This window comes from Carcharodon carcharias, chromosome 17, assembly GCF_017639515.1.
Source record: "Carcharodon carcharias isolate sCarCar2 chromosome 17, sCarCar2.pri, whole genome shotgun sequence".
Classification (NCBI taxonomy): domain Eukaryota; kingdom Metazoa; phylum Chordata; class Chondrichthyes; order Lamniformes; family Lamnidae; genus Carcharodon; species Carcharodon carcharias.
Genome location: NC_054483.1, coordinates 59,583,197 through 59,608,908, shown reverse-complemented (window position 1 = coordinate 59,608,908; position 25,712 = coordinate 59,583,197). Strand labels below are relative to the sequence as shown.

At 47.6% G+C, this 25,712-nt stretch overlaps 1 protein-coding gene across 4 annotated transcripts in view; it reads left to right on the top strand.

Moving 5' to 3' along the window:
• The window catches only part of rnls (renalase, FAD-dependent amine oxidase), a 191,664-nt gene that overhangs the window by 39,728 nt on the left and 126,224 nt on the right, over nt 1-25,712 (top strand). Inside the window, exon 1 of one of the 4 annotated variants that reach the window (XM_041210548.1) lies at nt 21,854-22,110. The exons of 2 other annotated variants lie outside the window; for them this stretch is intronic. In XM_041210548.1, coding sequence (XP_041066482.1) covers nt 21,993-22,110 — 118 coding nt within the window. In that variant the 5' untranslated portion in view covers nt 21,854-21,992. Of the gene's footprint in view, nt 1-21,853; nt 22,111-25,712 lie in introns of those variants that run through there. One more of the 4 variants, XM_041210547.1, reaches the window with a different exon arrangement.

Genomic DNA, 25,712 nt, shown 5'->3' with positions numbered 1-25,712 from the left:
CTGATTCCAGGGTTTTGGGGGGGTGATGGGTTTTTAATTTCTTGGTGCTGAGGTGTGTTGTGTCTCTGATTCCTGAGTGCTGGTGTGTGATGTGCTTAATTTTTGGGGGCTGGGGTGTGATGTACCTTTAATTCCTGGGTGCTGATGTGTGATGTGTCTTTAATTGCTGGGTGCTGGGGTGTGATGTGTCTCTGATTCCTGGGTGCTGGGGTATAATGTGTCTTTAATTCCTGGGTGCTGATGTGTGATGTGCTTCGGATTCCTGGGTGCTGATGTGTGATGTGCTTAATTTCTGGGTGCTGGGGCGTGATGTGTCTTTAATTCCTGGGTGCTGATGTGTGATGTGCCTCTGATTCCTGGGTGCTGGTGTGTGATGTGCTTAATTTCTGGGTGTGTTGTGTGATGGGCCTTTAATTCCTGGGTGCTTGGATATATTGTGTCTTTAATTTCTGAGTGCTGGGGTGTGATATGTCTCTGATTCCTAGGTGCTGGGATGAGATGTGTCTCTGATTCCTGTGTGCTGGGATGTGTAGTGTCTTTAATTCCTGGGAGCTGGGGTGTGATGTGTTTCTGATTCCTGGGTTCTCGGGTGTGATGTGTCTTTAATTTCTTCGTGCTGGGATGTGATGTGCCTTTTATTGCTGGGGGCTAGCTTGTGATGTGTGTTTAATTCCTGGGTGCTAGTGTGTGATGTGTTGCTAATTTCTGGGTGATTGACTGTGATGTGCTTAATTTCTGGCTGCTGGGGTGTGATGTGTCTTTAATTCCTTGGTGCTGGGGTTTGATGTTTCTTTAATTCCTCGGAGCTTGTGTGATGTGTCTCTGATTCCTGGGTGCTGGGGTGCGATGTGCTTAATTTTTGGGGGCTGGGGTGTGATGTGCCTTTTATTCCTGGATGCTGGTGTGTGATGTGTCTCTAATTGCTGGGTGCTGCAGTGTGATGTGTTTCTGATTCCTGTGTGCAAGGGTGTGATGGGTTTTTAATTTTTTGGTGCTGGGGTGTGATGTGTCTGATTCCTGGGTGCTGGGGTGTAATGTGTCTTTTATTCCTGGGTGCTGATGTGTGATGTGCCTCGGATTCCTGGATGTTGGTGTGTGATGTGATTAAATTCTGGGTGCTGGGGCGTGATGTGTCTTTAATTCCTGGATGCTGGGTTGTGATGTGTCTTTAATTCCTGGGTGCTGGGATGTGATGTGTCTCTGATTCCTGCGTGCTGAGCTGTGATGTGTCTTTAATTCCTGGGAGCTGGGGTGTGATGTGTCTTTAATTCCTGGGAGCTGGGGTGTTATGTGTCTAATTCCTGGGAGCTGGTGTCTGAGGTGTTTCTGATTCCTGGGTTTTGGGGTGTGATGTGCTTAATTTCTGGCGGCTGGGGTGTGATGTGCCTTTAATTCCTGGGTGCTGGTGTGTGATGTGTCGCTAATTTCTGGGTGCTGGGGTGTAATGTGTCTCTGATTCCTGGGTGCTGGGGTGTAATGTGTCTATAATTCCTGGGCACTTATATGTGATGTACTTCTGATTCCTGGGTGCTGGTGTGTGATGTGCTTAATTTCAGGGTGCTGGGGCGTGATGTGTCTTTAATTCCTGGGTGCTGGGTTGTGATGTGTCTTTAATTTTTTGGTGCTGGAATGTGATTCGTCTCTGATTACTGGATGCTGGGGTGTGATGTGCTTAATTCCTGGGTTCAGTGCTGTGATGGGTTTTTAATTTCTTGGTGCTGGTGTGTGATGAGTCTCTGATTCCTGGGTGCTGAGGTGTATGTGTCTTTAATACCTGGGTGCTGATGTGTGATGTGCCTTGATTCCTGGGTGGGGTGTGTGATGTGCTTTACTTCCTGGGTGCTGGGTGTGATGGGCCTTTTATTCCTGGTGTGGAATGTGAGGTGTCTTTAATTCCTGGGTGCTGGATTGTGTGTGTCTTTAATTCCTGGGTGCTGGGCTGTGATGTGCTTTAATTCCTGGTTGCTGGTATGATGTGTCTCTGATTCCTGGGTGCTGGGGTGTGACATGTTTTGATTCTTGGGTTTTGGGTGTTGACCTGTTTTTAATTTCTTGGTGCTGAGGTGTGTTGTGTCTCTGATTCCTGGGTGTTGGGTGTGATGTGTGCTTAATATCTGGGGGCTGCGGTGTGATGTGCCTTTAATTCCTGGGTGCTGGGGTGTGATGTGTCTCTAATTTCTGGCTGCAGAGGTGTGTGATGTGTGTTAAATTCATGGGTGCCGGGGTGTGATATGCCTTTAATTCCAGAGTGCTGTGGTGTGATGTGTCTTTAATTCCTGGGTGCAGTGGTGTGATGTGCCTTTAACTTCTTGTTGGTGGGATGTGATTTGTCTCTAATTCCTGGGTGCTGGGGTGTGATGTGTCTTTAATTCCTGGGTGCTGATGTGTGATGTGTCTCTGATTCCTGAGTGCTGGGGTGTGATGTGCTTAATTTCAGGATGCTGGGTTGTGATGTACCTTTAATTCCTGTGTGCTGGGGTGTGATATGTCTTTAATTCCTGGGCGCTGGGGTGTGAGGTGTCTTTAATTCCTGGGTGCTGGAGTGTGATGTGTCTTTCATTCTTGGGAGCTGGGTTGTGGTGTGTCTTTAATTGCTGGGAGCTGGGTGTGATGTGTATCTGATTCCTGAGTACTGGGGTGTGATGTGCTTAATTTCTGGGGGCTGGGGTGTGAAGTGCCTTTAATTCCTGTGTGCTGTGGTGTGATATGTCTTTAATTCCTGGGTGCTGGGGTGTGATGTGTCTTTGATTCCTGGGTGCTGGGCTCTGAGGTGCCTTTAATTCCTGGGTGCCTGGGTGTGATGTGCCTTTAATTCCTGGGTGCTGGGGTGTGATGTGTCTTTAATTCCTCGATGCTGGGGTGTGACATGTCTCTGATACCTGGCTACTGGAATTTGACCTGTCCTTAATTCATGGGTGCTGGAGTGTGTCTTTAATTCTTGGGAGCTGGGTTGTTGTGTGTCTTTAAATCCAATGTGCTGGTGTGTGATGTGCCTTTAATTCCTGGGTGCTGGAGTGTGATGTGTCTCTGATTCCTGGGTGCTGAGGTGTGATGTGTCTTTAATTCCAAAGTGGTGGTGTGTGATGTGTATCTGATTCCTGGGTACTGGGGTGTGATGTGTCTTTAATTTCTGGGCATTGGGTTGTGATGTGTCTTTAATTCCTCAATGCTGGGGTGTGACATGCCTCTGATACTTGGGTGCTGTAATGTGACGTATCCTAAATTCATGGGTGCTGGAGTGTGACATGTCTTTAATTCCTGGGTGGGTGGTGTGATATGTCTTTAATTCCTGGGAGGTGCGTTGTGATGTGTCTTCCATTCCTGGGGGTTGGGGTGTGATGTATCTTTAATTCCTGGGTGCTGGGATGTGATATGCCTTTAATTCCTGGGTGCTAAGGCGTGATGTTTCTTTAATTCCTTGGTGCTGTGGTGTGACATGCCTCTGATTCCTGGGTACTGGAGTGTGATGTGCTTAATTTCTGGCTGCTGGGGTGTGATGTGCCTTTAATTCCAGGGTGCTGAGCACTGATGTGTCTTTAATTCCTGGATGCTGGGGTATGACATGCCGCTGATTCCTGGGTGCTGGAGTGTGACATGTTCTTAATTCATGGGTGCTGGGGTGTGACCTGTCTTTAATTCCTGGATGGGTGGTGTGATATGTCTTTACTTCCTGGGCGTTGTGATGTGATGAGACTTTAATTCCTGGCTGCAGGGGTGTGATATGTATTTAATTCCTGGCGGCATGACCGTGATGTGTCTTTGATTCCTGGCTGCAGGTGTGTGATGTGTGTTAACTTCATGGGTGCCGGGGTGTGATATGCCTTTAATTCCAGGGTGCTGTGGTGTGATGCGTCTTAAATTCCAAGGTGCTGGGCTGTGATGTGTCTTTAATTCCTGGGTGCAGGGGTGTGATGTGCCTTTAATTTCTTGGTGGTGGGATGTGATGTGTCTCTGATTCCTGGGTGCTGGGGTGTGTTGTGTCTTTAATTCCTGGGTGCTCGGGTGTGATGTGTCTCTGATTCCTGAGTGCTGGGGTGTGATGTGCTTAATTTCAGTGTGCTGGAGTGTGATGTGTCTTTAATTCCTGGGTGCTGGAGTGTGATGTGTCTTTAATTCTTGGGAGCTGGGTTGTGGTGTGTCTTTAATGCCTGGGAGCTGGGGTGTGATGTGTCTTCAATGCCTGGGATTTGGGGTGTGATATGTCTTTAATTCCAATGTGCTGGTTTGTGATGTGTATCTGATTCCTTGGTGCTGGGGTGTGATGTGCTTAATTGCTAGGGCCTAGGGTGTGATGTGCCTTTAATTCCTATGTGCTGGAGTGTGATGTGTCTTTAATTCCTGGGCGCTGGGGTGTGAGGTGTCTTTAATTCCTGGGTGCTGGGTTGTGATGTGTCTTTAATTTCTTGGTGCTGGGATGTGATACGTCTCTGATTCCTGGTTGCTGGGTTGTGACATACCTCTGATTCCTGGGTGCCGGAGTGTGACATGTCCTTAATTCATGGGTGCTGGTGTGTTACATGTCTTTAAATCCTCGGTGGGTGTTGTGATATGTCTTTAATTCCTGGGTGCTAGTGTGTGATCTGTCACTAATTCCAGGATGCTGGAGTTTGATGTGCTTAATTTCTGACTGCTGGGGTGTGATGTGCCTTTAATTCCAGGGTGCTGTGCTCTGATGTGTCTTTAATTCCTGGATGCTGGGGTATGACATGCCTCTGATTCCTGGGTGCTGGAATGTGACATGTCCTTAATTCATGTGTGCTGGGGTGTGACCTGTCTTTAATTCCTGGGTGGGTGGTGTGATATGTCTTTAATTCCTGGGAGGTGCGGTGTGATGTGTCTTCCATTCCTGGGGGTTGGGGTGTGATGTGTCTTTAATTCCTGGGTGCTGGGATGTGATATGCCTTTAATTCCTGGGTGCTAGGGTGTGATGTGTCTTTAATTCCTTGGTGCTGTGGTGTGTCGTGCCTCTGATTCCTGAGTGCTGGAGTGTGATGTGCTTAACTTCTGGCTGCTGGGGTGTGATGTGCCTTTAATTCCAGGGTGCTGGGCTCTGATGTGTCTTTAATTCCTGGATGCTGTGGTATGACATGCGTCTGATTCCTGGGTGCTGGAGTGTGACATGTCCTTAATTCATGTGTGCTGGGGTGTGACCTGTCTTTAATTCCTGGGTGGGTGGCGTGATATGTGTTTAATTCCTGGGTGCTGGGATGTGATGAGCCTTTAACTGCTGGCTGCAGGGGTGTGATATGTCTTTAATTCCTGGCGGCATGACCGTGATGTGTCTTTAATTCCTGGGTGCAGTGGTGTGAGGTGCCTTTAATTTCTTGTTGGTGGGATGTGATGTGTCTCTGATTCCTGAGTGCTGGGGTGTGATGTGCTTAATGTCAGGGTGCTGGGGTGTTATGTGCCTTTAATTCCTGGGTGCTGGGGTGTGATGTGACTCTGATTCCTGGGTCATGGGGTGTGATGTGTCTTTAATTCCTGGGTGCTGGCGTGTGATGTGTCTTTAATTCTTGGGAGCTGGGTTGTGGTGTGTCTTTAATTCCTGGGGGTTGGGGTGTGATGTGTCTTTAATTCCAATGTGCTGGTGTGTGATGTGTATCTGATTCCTGTGTGCTGGTGTGTGATGTGCTTAATTTCTAGGGGCTGGGGTGTGATGTGCCTTTAATTCCTGTGTGCTGGGGTGTGATATATCTTTAATTCCTGGGTGCTAGGGTGTGAGGTGTCTTTAATTCCTTGATGCTGGTGTGTGATGTGTCTTTAATTCCTGGGTGCTGGGGTGTGAGGTGTCTTTAATTCCTGGGAGCTGAGGTGTGATGTGTCTTTAATTTCTTGGTGCTGCAATGTGATACGTCTCTGATTCCTGGGTGCTGGGGTGTGATGTGTCTTTAATTCCTGGGTGCTGGGGTGTGATGTGTCTTTAATTTCTGACTGCTGGGGTGTGATATGTCTCTGATTCCTAGGTGCTGGGATGAGATGTGTCTCTGATGCCTGGGTGCTGGGATGTGATGTGTCTCTGATTTCTGCGTTCTGAGCTGTGATTTGTTTTTAATTCCTGGATGCTGGGGTGTGACATGCCTTTGATCCCTGGGTGCTGGAGTGTCCCATGTCCTTAATTCCTGGGTGCTAGGATGTGATGTGCCTTTAATTCCTGGATGCTGGGGTGTGATGTGTCTTTAATTCCTTGGTGCTGTGTTGTGACGTGCCTCTGATTCCTGAGTGCTGGAATGTGATGTGCTTAATTTCTGACTGCTGGGGTGTGATGTGCCTTTAATTCCAGGGTGCTGGGCTCTGATGTGTCTTTAATTCCTGGATGCTGTGGTATGACATCCCTCTGATTCCTGGGTGCTGGAGTGTGACATGTCCTTAATTCATGTGTGCTGGGGTGTGACCTGTCTTTAATTCCTGGGTGGGTGGCGTGATATGTGTTTAATTCCTGGGTGCTGGGATGTGATGAGCCTTTAATTGCTGGCTGCAGGGGTGTGATATGTCTTTAATTCCTGGCGGCATGACCGTGATGTGTCTTTAATTGCTGGGAGCTGGGTGTGATGTGTATCTGATTCCTGGGTACTGGGGTGTGATGTGCTTAATTTCTGGGGGCTGGGGTGTGATGTGTCTTTAATTCCTGTGTGCTGGGGTGTGATGTGTCTTTAATTTCTTGGTGCTGCAATGTGTTACGTCTCTGATTCCTGGGTGCTGGGGTGTGATGTGTCTTTAATTCCTGGGTGCAGGGGTGTGATGTGTCTTTAATTTCTGAGTGCTCGGGTGTGATATGTCTCTGATTCCTAGATGCTGGGATGAGATGTGTCTCTGAATCCTGGGTGCTGGATGTGATGTGTCTCTGATTCCTGCGTGCTGAGCTGTGATGTGCCTTTAATTCCTGGATGCTGGGGTGTGATGTGTCTTTAATTCCTAGGTGCTGGGGTGTGAGGTGTCTTTAATTCCTGTGTGCTGGGGTGTGATATGTCTTTAATTCCTGGGTGCTGGGGTGTGAGGTGTCTTTAATTCTTGGGTGCTGCTGTGTGATGTGTCTTTAATTTCTTGGTGCTGTAATGTGATACGTCTCTGATTCCTGGGTGCTGGGGTGTGATGTGTCTTTAATTCCTGGGTGCAGGGGTGTGATGTGTCTTTAATTTCTGAGTGCTCGGGTGTGATATGTCTCTGATTCCTAGATGCTGGGATGAGATGTGTCTCTGATTCCTGGGTGCTGGATGTGATGTGTCTCTGATTCCTGCGTGCTGAGCTGTGATGTGCCTTTAATTCCTGGATGCTGGGTTGTGATGTGTCTTTAATTTCTTGGTGCTGAGATGTTATACGTCTTTGATTCCCGGGTGCAGGAGTGCGATGTGTCTTAATACCTGGGTGCTGGGGTGTGATGTGTCTTTAATTTCGGGGCAGTGGGTTGTGAAGTGTCTCTGATTCCTGGGTCCTGGGATGTGATGTGTCTTTGATTCCTGGGTGCTGGGCTCTGAGGTGCGTTTAATTCCTGGGTGCCTGGGTGTGATGTGTCTTTAATTCCTGTGTGCTGGGGTGTGATATGTCTTTAATTCCTGGGTGCTGGGTTGTGAGGTGTCTTTAATTCCTGGGTGCTGGTGTGTGATGTGTCTTTAATTTCTTTGTGCTGTAATGTGATACGTCTCTGATTCCTGGGTGCTGGGGTGTGATGTGTCTTTAATTCCTGGGTGCAGGGGTGTGATGTGTCTTTAATTTCTGAGTGCTCGGGTATGATATGTCTCTGATTCCTAGATGCTGGGATGAGATGGGTCTCTGATTCCTGGGTGCTGGATGTGATGTGTCTCTGATTCCTGCGTGCTGAGCTGTGATGTGCCTTTAATTCCTGGATGCTGGGGTGTGATGTGTCTTTAATTCCTAGGCGCTGGGGTGTGAGGTGTCTTTAATTCCTGTGTGCTGGGGTGTGATATGTTTTTAATTCCTGGGTGCTGGGGTGTGAGGTGTCTTTAATTCTTGGGTGCTGGTGTGTGATGTGTCTTTAGTTTCTTGGTGCTGTAACATGATACGTCTCTGATTCCTGGGTGCTGGGGTGTGATGTGTCTTTAATTCCTGGGTGCAGGGGTGTGATGTGTCTTTAATTTCTGAGTGCTCGGGTGTGATATGTCTCTGATTCCTAGATGCTGGGATGAGATGTGTCTCTGATTCCTGGGTGCTGGATGTGATGTGTCTCTGATTCCTGCGTGCTGAGCTGTGATGTGCCTTTAATTCCTGGATGCTGGGTTGTGATGTGTCTTTAATTTCTTGGTGCTGAGATGTTATACGTCTTTGATTCCCGGGTGCAGGAGTGCGATGTGTCTTAATACCGGGGTGCTGTGGTGTGATGTGTCTTTAATTTCGGGGCAGTGGGTTGTGAAGTGTCTCTGATTCCTGGGTCCTGGGATGTGATGTGTCTTTGATTCCTGGGTGCTGGGCTCTGAGGTGCGTTTAATTCCTGGGTGCCTGGGTGTGATGTGCATTTAATTCCTGGATGCTGGGGTGTGATGTGTCTTTAATTCCTCGATGCTGGGGTGTGACATGCCTCTGATACCTGAGTGCTGGAATTTGACCTGTCCTTAATTCATGGGTGCTGGAGTGTGACATGTCTTTAGTGCCTGGGTGGATGGTATGATATGTCTTTAATTCCTGGGAGCTGCGGTGTGATGTATCTCTGATTCCTGGGTACTGGGGTGTGATGTGTCTTTAATTCCTGGGTGCTGGGATGTGATATGCCTTTAATTCCAGGGTGCTGTTGTGTGATGCGTCTTCAATTCCAAGGTGCTGGGCTGTGATGTGTCTTTAACTCCTGGGTGCAGTGGTGTGTTGTGCCTTTAATTTCTTGGTGGTAGGTTATGATGTGTCTCTGATTCCTGGGTGCTGGGGTGTGATGTGTCTTTAAGTCCTGGGTGCTGACGTGTGATGTGTCTCTGATTCCTGAGTGCTGGGGTGTGATGTGCTTAATTTCAGTGTGCTGGGGTGTGATATGCCTTTAATTCTTGGGTGCTGGAGTGTGATGTGTCTTTAATTCTTGGGAACTGGGTTGTTGTGTGCCTTTAATTCCAATGTGCTGGTGTGTGATGTGCCTTTAATTCCTGCGTGCTGGAGTGTGATGTGTCTCTGATTCCTGGGCGCTGAGGTGTGATGTGTCTTTAATTCCAAAATGCTGGTGTGTGATGTGTATCTGATTCCTGGGTACTGGGGTGTGATGTGTCTTTAATTTCTGGGCATTGGGTTGTGATGTGTCTTTAATTCCTCGATGCTGGGGTGTGACATGCCTCTGATACCTGAGTGCTGGAATGTGACATATCCTTAATTCATGGGTGCTGGAGTGTGACATGTCTTCAATTCCTGGGTGGGTGGTGTGATATGTCTTTAATTCCTGGGAGGTGCGGTGTGATGTGTCTTCCATTCCTGGGGGTTGGGGTGTGATGTGTCTTTAATTCCTGGGTGCTGGGATGTGATATGCCTTTAACTCCTGGGTGCTAGGGTGTGATGTGTCTTTAATTCCTTGGTGCTGTGGTGTGTCGTGCCTCTGATTCCTGAGTGCTGGAGTGTGATGTGCTTAACTTCTGGCTGCTGGGGTGTGATGTGCCTTTAATTCCAGGGTGCTGGGCTCTGATGTGTCTTTAATTCCTGGATGCTGTGGTATGACATGCCTCTGATTCCTGGGTGCTGGAGTGTGACACGTCCTTAATTCATGTGTGCTGGGGTGTGACCTGTCTTTAATTCCTGGGTGGGTGGTGTGATATGTCTTTAATTCCTGGGTGCTGGGACGTGATGAGCCTTTAATTGCTGGCTGCAGGGGTGTGATATGTCATTAATTCCTGGCGGCATGACCGTGATGTGTCTTTAATTCCTGGCTGCAGGTGTGTGATGTGTGTTAAATTCATGGGTGCCGGGGTGTGATATGCCTTTAATTTCAGGGTGCTGTGGTGTGATGAGTCTTAAATTCCAAGGTGCTGGGCTGTGATGTGTCTTTAATTCCTGGGTGCAGTGGTGTGATGTGCCTTTAATTTCTTGTTGGTGGGCTGTGATGTGTCACTGATTCCTGGGTGCTTGGGTGTGATGTGCTCAATTTCAGGGTGCTGGTGAGTTATATGCCTTTAATTCCTGGGTGCTGGGGTGTGATGTGACTCTGATTCCTGGTTCATGGGGTGTGATGTGTCTTTAATTCTTGGGAGCTGGGTTGTGGTGTGTCTTTAATTCCTGGGAGCTAGGGTGTGATGTGACTCTGATTCCTGGGTCATGGGGTGTGATGTGTCTTTAATTCCTGGATGCTGGCGTGTGATGTGTCTTTTATTCCTGGGTGCTGGCGTGTGATGTGTCTTTAATTCTTGGGAGCTGGGTTGTGGTGTGTCTTTAATTCCTGGGGGTTGGGGTGTGATGTGTCTTTAATTCCAATGTGCTGGTGTGTGATGTGTATCTGATTCCCGTGTGCTGGTGTGTGATGTGCTGAATTTCTGGGGGCTGGGGTGTGATGTGCCTTTAATTCCTGGGTGCTAGGGTGTGTGGTGTCTTTAATTCCTTGATGCTGGTGTGTGATGTGTCTTTAATTCCTGGATGCTGTGTTGCAATGTGTCTTTAATTTCTTGGTGCTGGAATGTGATACGTCTCTGACTCCTGGGTGCTGGGGTGTGATGTGCCTTTAATTTCTGTGTGCTGGGGTGTGATATGTCTTTAATTCCTGGGTGCCGGGGTGTGAGGTGTCTTTAATTCCTGGGAGCTGAGGTGTGATGTGTCTTTAATTTCTTGGTGCTGCAATGTGATACGTCTCTGATTCCTGGGTGCTGGAGTGTGATGTGTCTTTAATTCCTGGGTGCTGGGGTGTGATGTGTCTTTAATTTCTGACTGCTGGGGTGTGATATGTCTCTGATTCCTAGGTGCTGGGATGAGAGGTGTCTTTGATGCCTGGGTGCTGGGATGTGATGTGTCTCTGATTCCTGCGTTCTGAGCTGTGATTTGTTTTTAATTCCTGGATGCTGGGGTGTGACATGCCTCTGATCCCTGGGTGCTGGAGTGTCCCATGTCCTTAATTCCTGGGTGCTAGGATGTGATGTGCCTTTAATTCCTGGATGCTGGGGTGTGATGTGTCTTTAATTCCTTGGTGCTGTGTTGTGACATGCCTCTGATTCCTGAGTGCTGGAATGTGATGTGCTTAATTTCTGACTGCTGGGGTGTGATGTGCTTTTAATTCCAGGGTGCTGGGCTCTGATGTGTCTTTAATTCCTGGATGCTGTGGTATGACATCCCTCTGATTCCTGGGTGCTGGAGTGTGACATGTCCTTAATTCATGTGTGCTGGGGTGTGACCTGTCTTTAATTCCTGGGTGGGTGGCGTGATATGTCTTTAATTCCTGGGTGTTGGGATGTGATGAGCCTTTAATTGCTGGCTGCAGGGGTGTGATATGTCTTTAATTCCTGGCGGCATGACCGTGATGTGTCTTTAATTGCTGGGAGCTGGGTGTGATGTGTATCTGATTCCTGGGTACTGGGGTGGGATGTGCTTAATTTCTGGGGGCTGGGGTGTGATGTGTCTTTAATTCCTGTGTGCTGGGGTGTGATATGTCTTTAATTCCTGGGTGCTGGGGTGTGAGGTGTCTTTAATTCCTGGGTGCTGGTGTGTGATGTGTCTTTAATTTCTTGGTGCTGTAATGTGATACATCTCTGATTCCTGGGTGCTGGGGTGTGATGTGTCTTTAATTCCTGGGTGCAGGGGTGTGATGTGTCTTTAATTTCTGAGTGCTCGGGTGTGATATGTCTCTGATTCCTAGATGCTGGGATGAGATGTGTCTCTGATTCCTGGGTGCTGGATGTGATGTGTCTCTGATTCCTGCGTGCTGAGCTGTGATGTGCCTTTAATTCCTGGATGCTGGGGTGTGATGTGTCTTTAATTCCTGGGTGCTGGGGTGTGAGGTGTCTTTAATTCCTGGGTGCTGGGTTGTGATGTGTCTTTAATTTCTTGGGGCTGAGATGTTATACGTCTTTGATTCCCGGGTGCAGGAGTGCGATGTGTCTTAATACCGGGGTGCTGGGGCGTGATGTGTCTTTAATTTCGGGGCAGTGGGTTGTGAAGTGTCTCTGATTCCTGGGCCCTGGGATGTGATGTGTCTTTGATTCCTGGGTGCTGGGCTCTGAGGTGCGTTTAATTCCTGGGTGCCTGGGTGTGATGTGCCTTTAATTCCTGGATGCTGGGGTGTGATGTGTCTTTAATTCCTCGATGCTGGGGTGTGACATGCCTCTGATACCTGAGTGCTGGAATGTGACATATCCTTAATTCATGGGTGCTGGAGTATGACATGTCTTTAGTTCCTGGGTGGGTGGTATGATATGTCTTTAATTCCTGGGAGGTGCGGTGTGATGTGCCTTCAATTCCTGGGGGTTGCGGTGTGATGTGTCTTTAATTCCTGGGTGCTGGGATGTGATATGCCTTTAATTCCTGGGTGCTGGAGTGTGATGTGTCTTTAATTCCTTGGTGCTGTGGTGTGTCGTGCCTCTGATTCCTGAGTGCTGGAGTGTGATGTGCTTAACTTCTGGCTGCTGGGGTGTGATGTGCCTTTAATTCCAGGGTGCTGGGCTCTGATGTGTCTTTAATTCCTGGATGCCGTGGTATGACATGCGTCTGATTCCTGGGTGCTGGAGTGTGACATGTCCTTAATTCATGTGTGCTGGGGTGTGACCTGTCTTTAATTCCTGGGTGGGTGGCGTGATATGTCTTTAAATCCTGGGTGCTGGGACGTGATGAGCCTTTAATTCCTGGCTGCAGGGGTGTGATATGTCATTAATTCCTGGCGGCATGACCGTGATGTGTCTTTAATTCCTGGCTGCAGGTGTGTGATGTGTGTTAAATTCATGGGGGCCAGGGTGTGATATGCCTTTAATTCCAGGGTGCTGTGGTGTGATGAGTCTTAAATTCCAAGGTGCTGGGCTGTGATGTGTCTTTAATTCCTGGGTGCAGTGGTGTGATGTGCCTTTAATTTCTTATTGGTGGGCTGTGATGTGTCACTAATTCCTGGGTGCTTGGGTGTGATGTGCTCAATTTCAGGGTGCTGGAGTGTTATATGCCTTTAATTCCTGGGTGCTGGGGTGTGATGTGACTCTGATTCCTGGTTCATGGGGTGTGATGTGTCTTTAATTCTTGGGAGCTGGGTTGTGGTGTGTCTTTAATTCCTGGGAGCTGGGGTGTGATGTGTCTCCAATTCCTGGGGGTTGGGGTGTGATGTGTCTTTAATTCCAATGTGCTGGTGTGTGATGTGTATCTGATTCCTGTGTGCTGGTGTGTGATATATCTTTAATTCCTGGGTGCTGGTGTGTGAGGTGCTTAATTTCTGGGGGCTGGGGTGTGATGTGCCTTTAATTCCTCTGTGCTGGGGTGTGATATATCTTTAATTCTTGGGTGCTGGGGTGTGAGGTGTCTTTAATTCCTGGGTGCTGGGTTGTGATGTGTCTTTAATTTCTTGATGCTGGTGTGTGATGTGTCTTTAATTCCTGGAAGCTGGGTTGCAATGTGTCTTTTATTTCTTGGTGCTGGAATGTGATACGTCTCTGATTCCTGGGTGCTGGGGTGTGATGTGTCTTTAATTCCTGGGTGCTGGGGTATGATGAGTCTTTAATTTCTGACTGCTGGGGTGTGATATGTCTCTGATGCCTAGGTGCTGGGATGAGATGTGTCTCTGATTCCTGGGTGCTGGGATGTGATGTGTCTCTGATTCCTGCGTGCTGAGCTGTGATGAATCCTTAATTCCTGGGTGCTGGGATGTGATGTGTCTTTAATTTCTGGGCACTGGGTTGTGAATTGTCTCTGATTCCTGGGTCCTGGGATGTGATGTGTCTTTAATTCCTGGGACCTGGGGTGTGATGTGGCTTTAATTCCTGGGAGCTGGTGTGCGATGTGCCTTTAATTTCTTGGTGCTGGTGTGTGATGTGTCTCGGATTCCTGGGTGCTGTGGTGTGATGTGCTTAATTTCTGGCTGCTCGGGTGTGATGTGCCTTTAATTCCAGGGTGCTGGGCTCTGATGTGTCTTTAATTCCTGGATGCTGGGGTATGACATGCCTCTGATTCATAGGTGCTGGTGTGTGACCTGTCTTTAATTCCTGGATGGGTGGTGTGATATGTCTTTAATTCCTGGGTGTTGGGATGTGATGAGACTTTAATTCCTGGCTGCATGGGTGTGATATGTCTTTAATTCCTGGCGGCATGACCGTGGTGTGTCTTTAATTCCTGGCTGCATGGGTGTGATATGTCTTTAATTCCTGGCGGCATGACCGTGATGTGTCTTTAATTCCTGGCTGCAGGTGTGTGATGTGTGTTAAATTCATGGGTGCCGGGGTGTGATATGCCTTTAATTCCAGGGTGCTGTGGTGTGATGCGTCTTAAATTCCAAGGTGCTGGGCTGTGATGTGTCTTTAATTCCTGGGTGCAGTGGTGTGATGTGTCTTTAATTCCTGGGTGCTCGGGTGTGATGTGACTCTGATTCCTGAGTGCTAGGGTGTGATGTGCTTAATTTCAGTGTGCTGGAGTGTGATGTAACTTTAATTCCTGGTTGCTGGGGTGTGATGTGTCTTTAATTCCTGGGTGCTGGAGTGTGATGTGTCTTTAATTCCTGGGAGCTGGGGTGTGATGTGTCTTCAATGCCTGGGCGTTGGGGTGTGATATGTCTTTAATTCCAATGTGCTGGTGTGTGCTGTGTATTTGATTCCTGGGTGCTGGGGTGTGATGTGCTTAATTTCTAGGGGCTGGGGTGTGATGTTTCTTTAATTCCTATGTGCTGGAGTGTGATGTGTCTTTAATTCCTGGGCACTGGGGTGTGAGGTGTCTTTAATTCCTGGGTGCTGGGTTGTGATGTGTCTTTAATTTCTTGGTGCTGGGATGTGAAACGTCTCTGATTCCTGGTTGCTGGGTTGTGACATACCTCTGATTCCTGGGTGCCGGAGTGTGACATGTCCTTAATTCATGGGTGCTGGAGAGTGACATGTCTTTAAATCCTCAGTGGGTTTTGTGATATGTCTTTAATTGCTGGGTGCTAGTGTGTGATGTGTCACTAATTCCTGGGTGCTTGAGTGTGATGTACTTAATTTTTGGCTGCTGGGCTGTGATGTGCCTTTAATTCCTGGGACCTGGGGTGTGATGTGTCTTTAAATCCTGGGAGCTTGTGTGCGATGTGCCTTTAATTTCTTGGTGCTGGTGTGTGATGTGTCTCTGATTCCTGGGTGCTGTAGTGTGATGTACTTATTTTCTGGCTGCTCGGGTGTGATGTGCCTTTAATTCCAGGGTGCTGGGCTCTGATGTGTCTTTAATTCCTGGATGCTGGGGTGTGATGTGTCTTTAATTTCTGACTGCTGGGGTGTGATATGTCTCTGATTCCTAGGTGCTGGGATGAGATGTGTCTCTGATTCCTGGGTGCTGGGATGTGATGTGTCTCCTATTCCTGCATGCTGAGCTGTGATGGATCCTTAATTCCTGGGTTCTGGGGTGTGACGTGTTTTTAATTTCTGGGCACTGGGTTGTGAAGTGTCTCTGATTCCTGGGTCCTGGAATGTGATGTGTCTTTAATTCCTGGGACCTGGGGTGTGGTGTGTCTTTAATTCCTGGGAGCTGGGGTGTGATGTGTCTTTAATTCGTGGGTGCTGTGTTGTGATGTGTCTTTAATTCTTGGGTGCTGTGGTGTGATGTGTTTCTGATTCCTGGGTTCCAGGGTGTGATGTGTCTTTAATTTCTTCGTGCTGGGGTGTGATGTGTCTCTGATTCCTGGGTGCTAGTGTGTGATGTGTCTTTAATTCTTGGGTGATAGTGTATGATGTGTCACTAATTCTTGGGTGATTGAGTGTGATGTGCTTAATTTCTGGCAGCTGGGGTGTGATGTGCCTTTAATTCCTGGGTGCTAGGGTGTGATGTGTCTTTAATTTTTTCTTGCTGGGGTGTGATGTGTCTCTGATTCCTGGGTGCTAGGATGTGATGTGTGTTTAATTCCTGGGTGCTAGTGTGTGATGTGTTGCTAATTTCTGGGTGATTGAGTGTGATGTGCTTAATTTCTGGCTGCTGGGGTGTGATGTGCCTTTAATTCCTGGGTGCTAGGGTGTGATGTGTCTTTAATTCCTTGGTGCTGGGGTGTGACGTGCCTCTGATTCCTGGGTGCTGAGCTGTGATGGATCCTTAATTCCTGGGTGCTGGGGTGTGATGTGTCTTTAATTTCTGGGCACTGGGTTGTGAATTGTCTCTGATTCCTGGGTCCTGGGATGTGATGTGTCTTTAATTCCTGGGACCTGGGGTGTGATGTGTCTTTAATTCCTGGGAGCTGACGTGCGATGTGCCTTTAATTTCTTGGTACTGGTGTGTGATGTGTCTCTGATTCCTGGATGCTGTGGTGTGATGTGCTTAATTTCTGGCTGCTCGGGTGTGATGTGCCTTTAATTCCAGGGTGCTGGGCTCTGATGTGTCTTTAATTCCTGGATGCTGGGGTATGACATGCCTCTGATTCCTGGGTGCTGGAGTGTGACATGTCCTTAATTCATGTGTGCTTGGGTGTGACCTGTCTTTAATTCCTGGGTGGGTGGCATGATATGTCTTTAATTCCTGGGTGCTGGGATGTGATGAGCCTTCAATTCCTGGCTGCAGGGGTGTGATGTGTCTTTAATTCCTGGGAGTTGGGGTGTGATGTGTCTTTAATTCCAATGTGCTGGTGTGTGATGTGTATCTGATTCCTGTGTGCTGGTGTGTGATGTGCTTAATTTCTGGGTGCTGTGGTGTGATGTGCTAAATATCTGTGTGCTGGGGTGTGATGTGTCTTTAGTTCTTGGGTGCCTGGGTGTGATGTGTCTCTGATTCCTGGGTGCTTGGAAATGATGTGTCTCTGATTCCTGGGTGCTGGGATTTGATGTGTCTGTAATTCCTGGGTGCTGGGGTGTGATGTGTCTTTAATTCCTGGGTGCTGGTTTGTGCTGTGTCTTTAATTCCTGGTTGCTGGGGTGTGATGTGAGTCTGATTCCTGGTTGCTGGGATGTGATGTATCTTTAATTCCTGTGAGCTGGAGTGTGATGCGTCTTTAATTCCTGAGAGCTGGGTTGTGGTGTGTCTTTATTTCCTGGGAGCTGGGGTGTGATGTGTCTTTAATTCCTGGGAGCTGGGTTATGGTGTGTCTTTGATTCCTGGGAGCTGGGGTGTGATGTTTCTTTAATTCCTGGGAGCTGGCATGTGATGCGTGTTTAATTTCTTGGTGCTGGTGTGTGATGTATATTTAATTCCTGGGAGCTGGTGTGTGATGTGTCTTTAATTCCTGGGAGCTGGGTTATGGTGTGTCTTTGATTCCTGGGAGCTGGTGTGTGATGTGTCTTTAATTCCTGGGAGCTGGGCTGTGATGTGTCTTTAATTCCTGGGAACTGGGGTGTGATGTGTCTTTAGTTCTTGGGTGCTGGGGTGTGATGTGTCTCTGATTCCTGGAGCTGGGGTGTAATGTGCTTAATAGCTGGTGGCTGGGGTGTGATGTGTCTTTTATTCCTGGGTGCTGGGGTGTGATGTGTTTTTAGTTCTTGGGTACTGGGGTGTGATGTGTCTTTAATTCCTGGGAGCTGGGGTGTGATGTGTCTCCAATTCCTGGGGCTTGGGGTGTGATGTGTTTTTAATTCCAATGTGCTGGTGTGTGATGTGTATCTGATTCCTGTGTGCTGGTGTGTGATATATCTTTAATTCCTGGGTTCTGGGGTGTGAGGTGTCTTTAATTCCTGGGTGCTGGGTTGTGATGTGTCTTTAATTCTTGATGCTGGTGTGTGATGTGTCTTTAATTCCTGGATGCTGGGTTGCAATGTGTCTTTAATTTCTTGGTGCTGGAATGTGATACGTCCCTGATTCCTGGGCTCTGGGGTGTGATGTGTCTTTCATTCCTGGGTGCTGGGGTGTGATGTGTCTTTAATTCCTGGGTGCTGGGGTGTGATGTGTCTTCAATGCCTGGGGGCTGGGGTGTGATATGTCTTTAGTTCTTGGGTGGTGGGGTGTGATGTGTCTTTAATTCCTGGGAGCTGGGGTGTGAACTGTCTTTAATTCCTCGGAGCAGTGGTGTGACGTGTCTTTAATTCCTGGGTGCTGGTATGTGATGTTTCTTTAATTCCTGGATGCTGGGGTGTTCTGTATCTCTGATTCCTGAGTGCTGGGGTGTGATGTGCTTAATTTCAGGATGCTGGGGTGTTATGTGCCTTTAATTCCTGGGTGCTGGGGTGTGATGTGACTCTGATTCCTGGGTCATGGGTGTGATGTGTCTTTAATTCCTGGGTGCTGGAGTGTGATGTGTCTTTAATTCTTGGGAGCTGGGTTGTGGTGTGCCTTTAATTCTTGGTGCTGGAGTGTGATGTGTCTTTAATTCTTGGGAGCTGGGTTGTGGTGTGTCTTTAATTCCTGGGAGCTGGGGTGTGATGTGTCTTCAATTCCTGGGAGCTGGGTTGTGGTGTGTCTTTATTTCCTGGGATCTGGGGTGTGATGTGTCTTTAATTCCTGGGAGCTGGGTTATGGTGTGTCTTTGATTCCTGGGAGCTGGGGTGTGATGTGTCTTTAATTCCTGGGAGCTGGGTTATGGTGTGTCTTTGATTCCTGGGAGCTGGTGTGTGATGTGTCTTTAATTCCTGGGAGCTGGGCTGTGATGTGTCTTTAATTCCTGGGAGCTGGGGTGTGATGTGTCTTTAGTTTTTGGGTGCTGGGGTGTGATGTGTCTCTGATTCCTGGGTGCTGGGGTTTGATGTGCTTCATAGCTGGTGGCTGGGGTGTGATGTGTCTTTTATTCCTGGGTGCTGGGGTGTGATGTGTTTTTAGTTCTTGGGTACTGGGGTGTGATGTGTCTTTAATTGCTGGGTGCTGGCCTGCAATGTGCCTTGAATTTCTTGGTGCTGGTGTGTGATGTGTCTCTGATTCCTGGGTGCTGTGGTGTGATGTGCTTAATATCTGGGGGCTGGGGTGTGATGTGTCTTTAGTTCTTGGGTGCTGGGGTGTGAACTGTCTTTAATTCCTCGGAGCAGTGGTGTGACGTGTCTTTAATTCCTGGGTGCTGGTATGTGATGTTTCTTTAATTCCTGGATGCTGGGGTGTTCTGTATCTCTGGTTCCTGAGTGCTGGGGTGTGATATGCTTAATTTCAGGGTGCTGGAGTGTTATGTGCCTTTAATTCCTGGGTGCTGGGGTGTGATGTGACTCTGATTCCTGGGTCATGGGGTGTGATGTGTCTTTAATTCCTGGGTGCTGGAGTGTGATGTGTCTTTAATTCTTGGGAGCTGGGTTGTGGTGTGTCTTTAATTCTTGGTGCTGGAATGTGATGTGTCTTTAATTCTTGGGAGCTGGGTTGTGGTGTGTCTTTAATTCCTGGGGGTTGGGGTGTGATGTGTCTTTAATTCCAATGTGCTGGTGTGTGATGTGTATCTGATTCCTGTGTGCTGGTGTGTGATGTGCTTAATTTCTGGGGGCTGGGGTGTGATGTGCCTTTAATTCCTGTGTGCTGGGGTGTGATATATCTTTAATTCTTGGGTGCTGGGGTGTGAGGTGTCTTTAATTCCTGGGTATGGGTTGTGATGTGTCTTTAATTTCTTGATGCTGGTGTGTGATGTGTCTTTAATTCCTGGATGCTGGGTTGCAATGTGTCTTTAATTTCTTGGTGCTGGAATGTGATACGTCTCTGATTCCTGGGTGCTGGGGTGTGATGTGTCTTTAATTCCTGGGTGCTGGGGTGTGATGTGTCTCTGATTCCTAGGTGCTGGGATGAGATGTGTCTCTGATTCCTGGGTGCTGGGATGTGATGGATCCTTAATTCCTGGGTGCTGGGGTGTGATGTGTCTTTAATTTCTGGGCACTGGCTTGTGAAGTGTCTCTGATTCCTGGGTCCTGGGATGTGATGTGTCTTTAATTCCTGGGTCCTGGGGTGTGATGTGTCTTTAATTCCTGGGAGCTGGCATGCGATGTGCCTTTAATTTCTTGGTGCTGGTGTGTGATGTGTCTCTGATTCCTGGGTGCTGTGGTGTGATGTGCTTAATATCTGGGGGCTGTGGTGTGATGTGTCTTTAGTTCTTGGGTGCCTGGGTGTGATGTGTCTCTGATTCCTGGGTGCTGGGATGTGATGTATCTCTGATTCCTGGGTGCTGGGATTTGATGTGTCTGTAATTCCTGGGAGCTGGGGTGTGATGTGTCTTTAATTCCTGGGTACTGGTTTGTGCTGTGTCTTTTATTCCTGGTTGCTGGGGTGTGATGTGTCTTTAATTCCTGTATGCTGGGGTGTGATGTGACTCTGATTCCTGGGTGCTGGGATGTGATGTATCTTTAATTCCTGTGAGCTGGAGTGTGATGTGTCTTTAATTCCTGGGAGCTGGGTTGTGGTGTGTCTTTAATTCCTGGGAGCTGGGGTGTGATGTGTCTTTAATTCCTGGGAGCTGGGTTATGGTGTACCTTTGATTCCTGGGAGCTTGGGTGTGATGTTTCTTTAATTCCTGGGAGCTGGCGTGTGATGTGTGTTTAATTTCTTGGTGCTGGTGTGTGATGTATCTTTAATTCCTGGGAGCTGGTGTGTGATGTGTCTTTAATTCCTGGGAGCTGGGTTATGGTGTGTCTTTGATTCCTGGGAGCTGGTGTGTGATGTGTCTTTAATTCCTGGGAGCTGGGTTGTGGTGTGTCTTTAGTTCTTGGGTGCTGGGCTGTGATGTGTCTGTTTCCTGGGTGCTGGGGTGTGATGTGCTGAATAGCTGGTGGCTGGGGTGTGATGTGTCTTTTATTCCTGGATGCTGGAGTGTGATGTGTCTTTTATTCCTGGATGCTGGAGTGTGATGTGTCTTTTATTCCTGGGAGCTGGTTTGCGATGTGTCTTTAATTCCTGGGAGCTGGGGTGCGAACTGTCTTTAATTCCTCGGAGCAGTGGTGTGACGTGTCTTTAATTCCTGGGTGCTGGTATGTGATGTTTCTCTAATTCCTGGATGCTGGGGTGTTCTGTATCTCTGATTCCTGGGTGCTGGGGTGTGATGTGTCTTTAGTTCTTAGGTGCTGAGGTGTGATGTGATTAATGTCTGGGGGCTGGGTGTGACGGGTCTCTGATTCCTGGGTGCTGGGGTGTGTTGTGTCTTTTATTCCTGGGAGCTGGGGTGTGACTTGTCTCTGATTCCTCGGTGCTGGGGTGTGATATGTCTTTAATTCCTGGGTGCTGGGTTGTGATGTGTCTTTAATTCCTGGGCGCTGGGGTGTCATGTGTCTGATTCCTGGGTGCTGGGGTGTGATGTGCTCAATTTCTGGATTCTGGGGTGTGATGTGCCTTTAATTTCTTGCTGCTGGTGTGTGATGTGTTCCTGATTCCTGGTGCTGGGGTGTGATGTGTCTTTAATTCCTGGGGGCTGGGGTGTGATGTGTCTTTAATTCCTGGAAGCTGGGGTGTGATTTGTCTTTATTTCCTGGGTGCTAGTGTGTAATGTGTCTCTGATTCCTGGGTGCTGGGGTGTGATGTGTCTTTAATTCCTGGGTGCTGGGATGTGATGTGTCTTTAACTCCTGGGTGCTGGGATGTGATGTGTCTTTAATTCCTGGGTACTGGTTTGTGATGTGTCTTTAATTCCTGGAAGCTGGGGTGTGATTTGTCTTTAATTCCTGGGTGCTAGTGTGTAACGTGTCTCTGATTCCTGGGTGCTGGGATGTGATGTGTCTTTAATTCCTGGGTGCTGGAATGTGATATGTCTTTAATTCCTGGGTGCTGGGATGTGATGTGTCTTTAATTCCTGCGTACTGTTTTGTGATGTGTCTTTAATTCTTGTGTGCTGGGGTGTGATGTGTCTTTAATTTTCTGTGCTGGTGTGTGATATGCCTTTCATTCCTGGGTGCTGTGCTGTGATGAGTCTTTCATTCTAAGGTGCGGGGCTGTGTGGTGTGCCTTTAATTGCAGGGTGCTGGGTTTTAAGTATCAGTAATCCCGGGTAAAGATTTGCTTGGACAGTGCGAGCAGTCACTCCGCGCAGTGGGACGGCGAAGAATCTGAGAGACCGGTTGTGACTCGCGGTGAAAAGCTATGGCTCGGGTGCTAATCGTGGGTGCGGGTCTCACTGGCAGTCTGTCTGCTTCCCTCTTACGCAGGGAGTTGTCGAACAAGTTGCAAATCGTCGTCTGGGACAAGGCGAGAGGCGCAGGTCAGTGCGGAATCGAGTCCCAGAGCACGTGACCCACCAGCTCTTGATACACTTCTGGGGGCGGGGCTTATTTTCGATTGTTTCAATGGGGAACTTCCTGGCTGCAGCTGCTCCATCTGGGCGCCAGGTGGCAGCTGCTCATCGTTTGAACGAGACACAGGGAGGGAGAGTGCAAATTCTAATCTTATTACATTCTTCCAATAAGCAGATCAGATTCAGTTTGTCTTAACTGCTCTCCTGGTTCATGCCCTGCGTATCACTCAGGTGGTGTAATCACAAGTTTTGAGATTGTGATCAATAAGAAACAAAATTGGCATGATTAAAGAGTCTGCACAGGTATGTTGGGCCGAATGGCCTTTCTGTTTGACCTCATTATGACACATGTTAGAACAGAAAGGACTTGCGTTGGCACTGCAACTCAGAGCATTTCACAGCCAGTGAATCCCATCTGCAACACAGTTACTGTAGTTGGATAGGCAAGCGCAGCAGCCAATTTGTGCACAGTAACCAGATAAGGGAGGAGGCCCGTTTGGAGCCAAAACATCGACATGGACCAGTTGGGCTAAATGGCCTGTTTCTGTGCTGTATTTCCTATGTAATAACCTGTTTTCATGGTGTTGGTTGTGGGATAAAGTACTGGCCAGGACATTGGGAGAACTCCTCTGCTGCTGTCCTAATAGATGGGGGCTGGGTTTAACATGTTACCTAAAAGAGGGCATCTCCAAAAGTGCAGCACTGCCTCAGGAGCCCTGATTCTAATCTAACCCATTGACTGGAAACAGGATGGGTTCTGGTCAAATGCCTGTGTTAGATTCAAGGTGATTTTGTGTCTCATTGACTTCCTACTGGGTGGGTGAGGTTAAAATCTGAGCTTGTATATCAGGCTAGTTAACTGGTAAAGGCACTTCACCATGTTGCCTGCCTTTTTCCTGCAATAATTTGCGATGCCGATTGTCTGTTCATGCTGGTTATTATTGCCCTGTACTTTCTCACAGTTTTGTAGGGCCTGATTTTTGCTACCAAGGCAGCAAGCTCAAGTCAGGAAATCTCCCAACTTGGCAGAGCCGCTCACCTTACTTTCATTCCAGGGGGCAGGATGGAGGCAGGCCCACCACCTCTCCAGGCAGTTTGAATACGGCCTTGGAGTTGGGGGAGCATTGGTGGGGGTGAGGGTGGGGTTGGGGGGGAGGTGCTGGTTAGAAGGCCTGCCTCAGTTCTCTTGGAATTCATCCCAGTTGTTTCAAAGGTTGTTATGCCCTCTAGCCTTCATCCTTCATCCCATGCCACCCTCTCCCTATGCCACCCCATACCCCTTCCATGACCCCCCCCGCATCATCCATGCCCACTCACCCCAGTATGCATTACCAAACCAATGAGCCATATAATAACAATGACAAGTTTTGAAAAAGCACGCATTCAAAAATCTCCTTTAAAGAACTGCTGCTCTTACAAACTTATAAAAGTGTCAATCAAACAGAGCAATTTTGTTTCAATAACCTCACTTCACACCTCTTAATCCTGTCCAAATAAATATACAGAGAAAAATTGAAAGAAAGATTACAAAGAAAGAATAACTTATTATAATCTCATAAGGGTGTCAATCAATCAAAGCAAACACTCCACTTCCATCTGTGAAAACAGATCCTGCTGAGCTGAGTGCATTAGTGGGTCTTGGAGCTCAGCCAAGCATTCATAGTGAGCCCATCTGTGAACCGTATCAACAGAAACAGTGAAGTGAACTGCATCTCAAGACTTGCCATTGTTATTATATGGTTTATTGGTTCTATAGTGCATACTGGGTAAGTGGGCATGGAGGATGCAGGGCATCCATGGAAAAATCATGGAATGAAAAGTGGGGGGGTGGGTGGGGGGGTGCGGGTGGTGGTATGGGTAAGGCATTTTGAGCATACCTTTCAAAAGAGTCCCGGATACAGGCTATGGTTTATAGCCCTCCTCCGAGGGCCCGTGAAACACATGTCCTCAAGAAGCTGCCCCAACTCCACCAAAATAGTGGGAGGGTGTATGGGATGCAGTGGAGCCGGCCAGGGCTGAAGTGCAGATTACCACCACCCACACCCTTATCCAGCGCCAATGAAAATTGCCAGCACCAGGAATGGGGGCAGGAATCCAGGAATCAGGTCCTACCCACCATTTTTAAATGTCTCCCAACTCCTCAAAAGTCTGGCCTGTAATGACAGACTCCCATTGAAGGAACCATTTTCATCTCCACTCTTACAGCAATTCAAAATGAACAAATTTCTAATAGAATGCTATCTTATAGCTTATTTATGCAAATATTCAATACTGTTCTGCTTATTTTTCATTCACCTTTTCATTGGGAATTTGTTACAAATAAAATTTCTTACATTTCACAGGAAGACAGATATTGGCAGTTTGAAGAAATGAAATTACCTTGAGAGAGAGTATGGTGCAAAATGTTATACCTAACTAGGCTGCACACCCATTGATTCCTGGCAGAGATTCAGTTTAAGTTTACACTGCACTGTCTATTATAAGAGCTTTTTTTGCAATCTTTGCAATTCTAATGTCTTCCAAAAGATTCAGCTCTCATTCCCACAGATCCCTATTAATTGTGGATTATTTCACACCCACTCAAGTGTAACTCAAGCCTCCTTTACTGCTCCCACCAACAGCCAAAGAAATTCCTTTGCTTTGGAAGACATTGGGAAAGTAATTTTTAATTGTTAAACATCAGGTAATATAATGATGAAACAATAACAGAAAATGGTGGAAATGCAGAATAGTTGAGTCAACATCTGAAGGTGAAAAGCAAAGTTAACCTTCAGGTGTGAACCTTCAAACATATGGATTAATGGAGCCTAGTATTTGAACATAAAAGAAAATCAGAACTTGCATTTATTTACTTTTTAATTCCTTCTGGGATGTGAGCGTCACTGCCTAGGCCAGCATTTATTGTCCATCCCTAATTGCCCTTGAGAAGGTGGTGGTGAGCTGCATAGTGCCTGTATTTATATAGCTCCTTTCACAACCACTTTGCAGCCAGTGGAGTGGTATTGCATTGTAGTCATTGTAATAATGTAGGAAATGCAGCAGCCAATCTGCACACAGTAAGTTCCCACATACAGCAATGAGGAAATGATGATAATCTGTTTTGGTGTTGTTGGCTGAGAGATAAACATTGGCCATCCTACCAGGGGGATTATTCCTTCACTTTTTGAAACAGTGGCATGGGATCTTCTACATCCATTTGCAAGGGCAGACAATTGTCTGAATGTATAGATGCAGTGTCATTGTCAATGATATCCTGTGTTAGTGACACTGTGGAACTTTTGGAAGTGATTTTATTTTGTTTTCCAAATACATTTTACATATTTCTATCAAAATGATTAAAGTGTTAATTGACATTTGGTGAAAATCCCATTTGTTCAGCTGTTGTCTCCACATTCACATCAGAGATCCTTCTGCATGTTCCCCGTTCACCTTTGGCTAACTCCCAGATCCTTACTATTTCCCACTATTGTCACATTTGCCCTTTGTTTCCCAGCCTCAGTCATGAACTGAGTAAGAGAATTATAGGGGTAGGCTGCCCCAACAGCCGACCTAGACTGATTCCATTGATA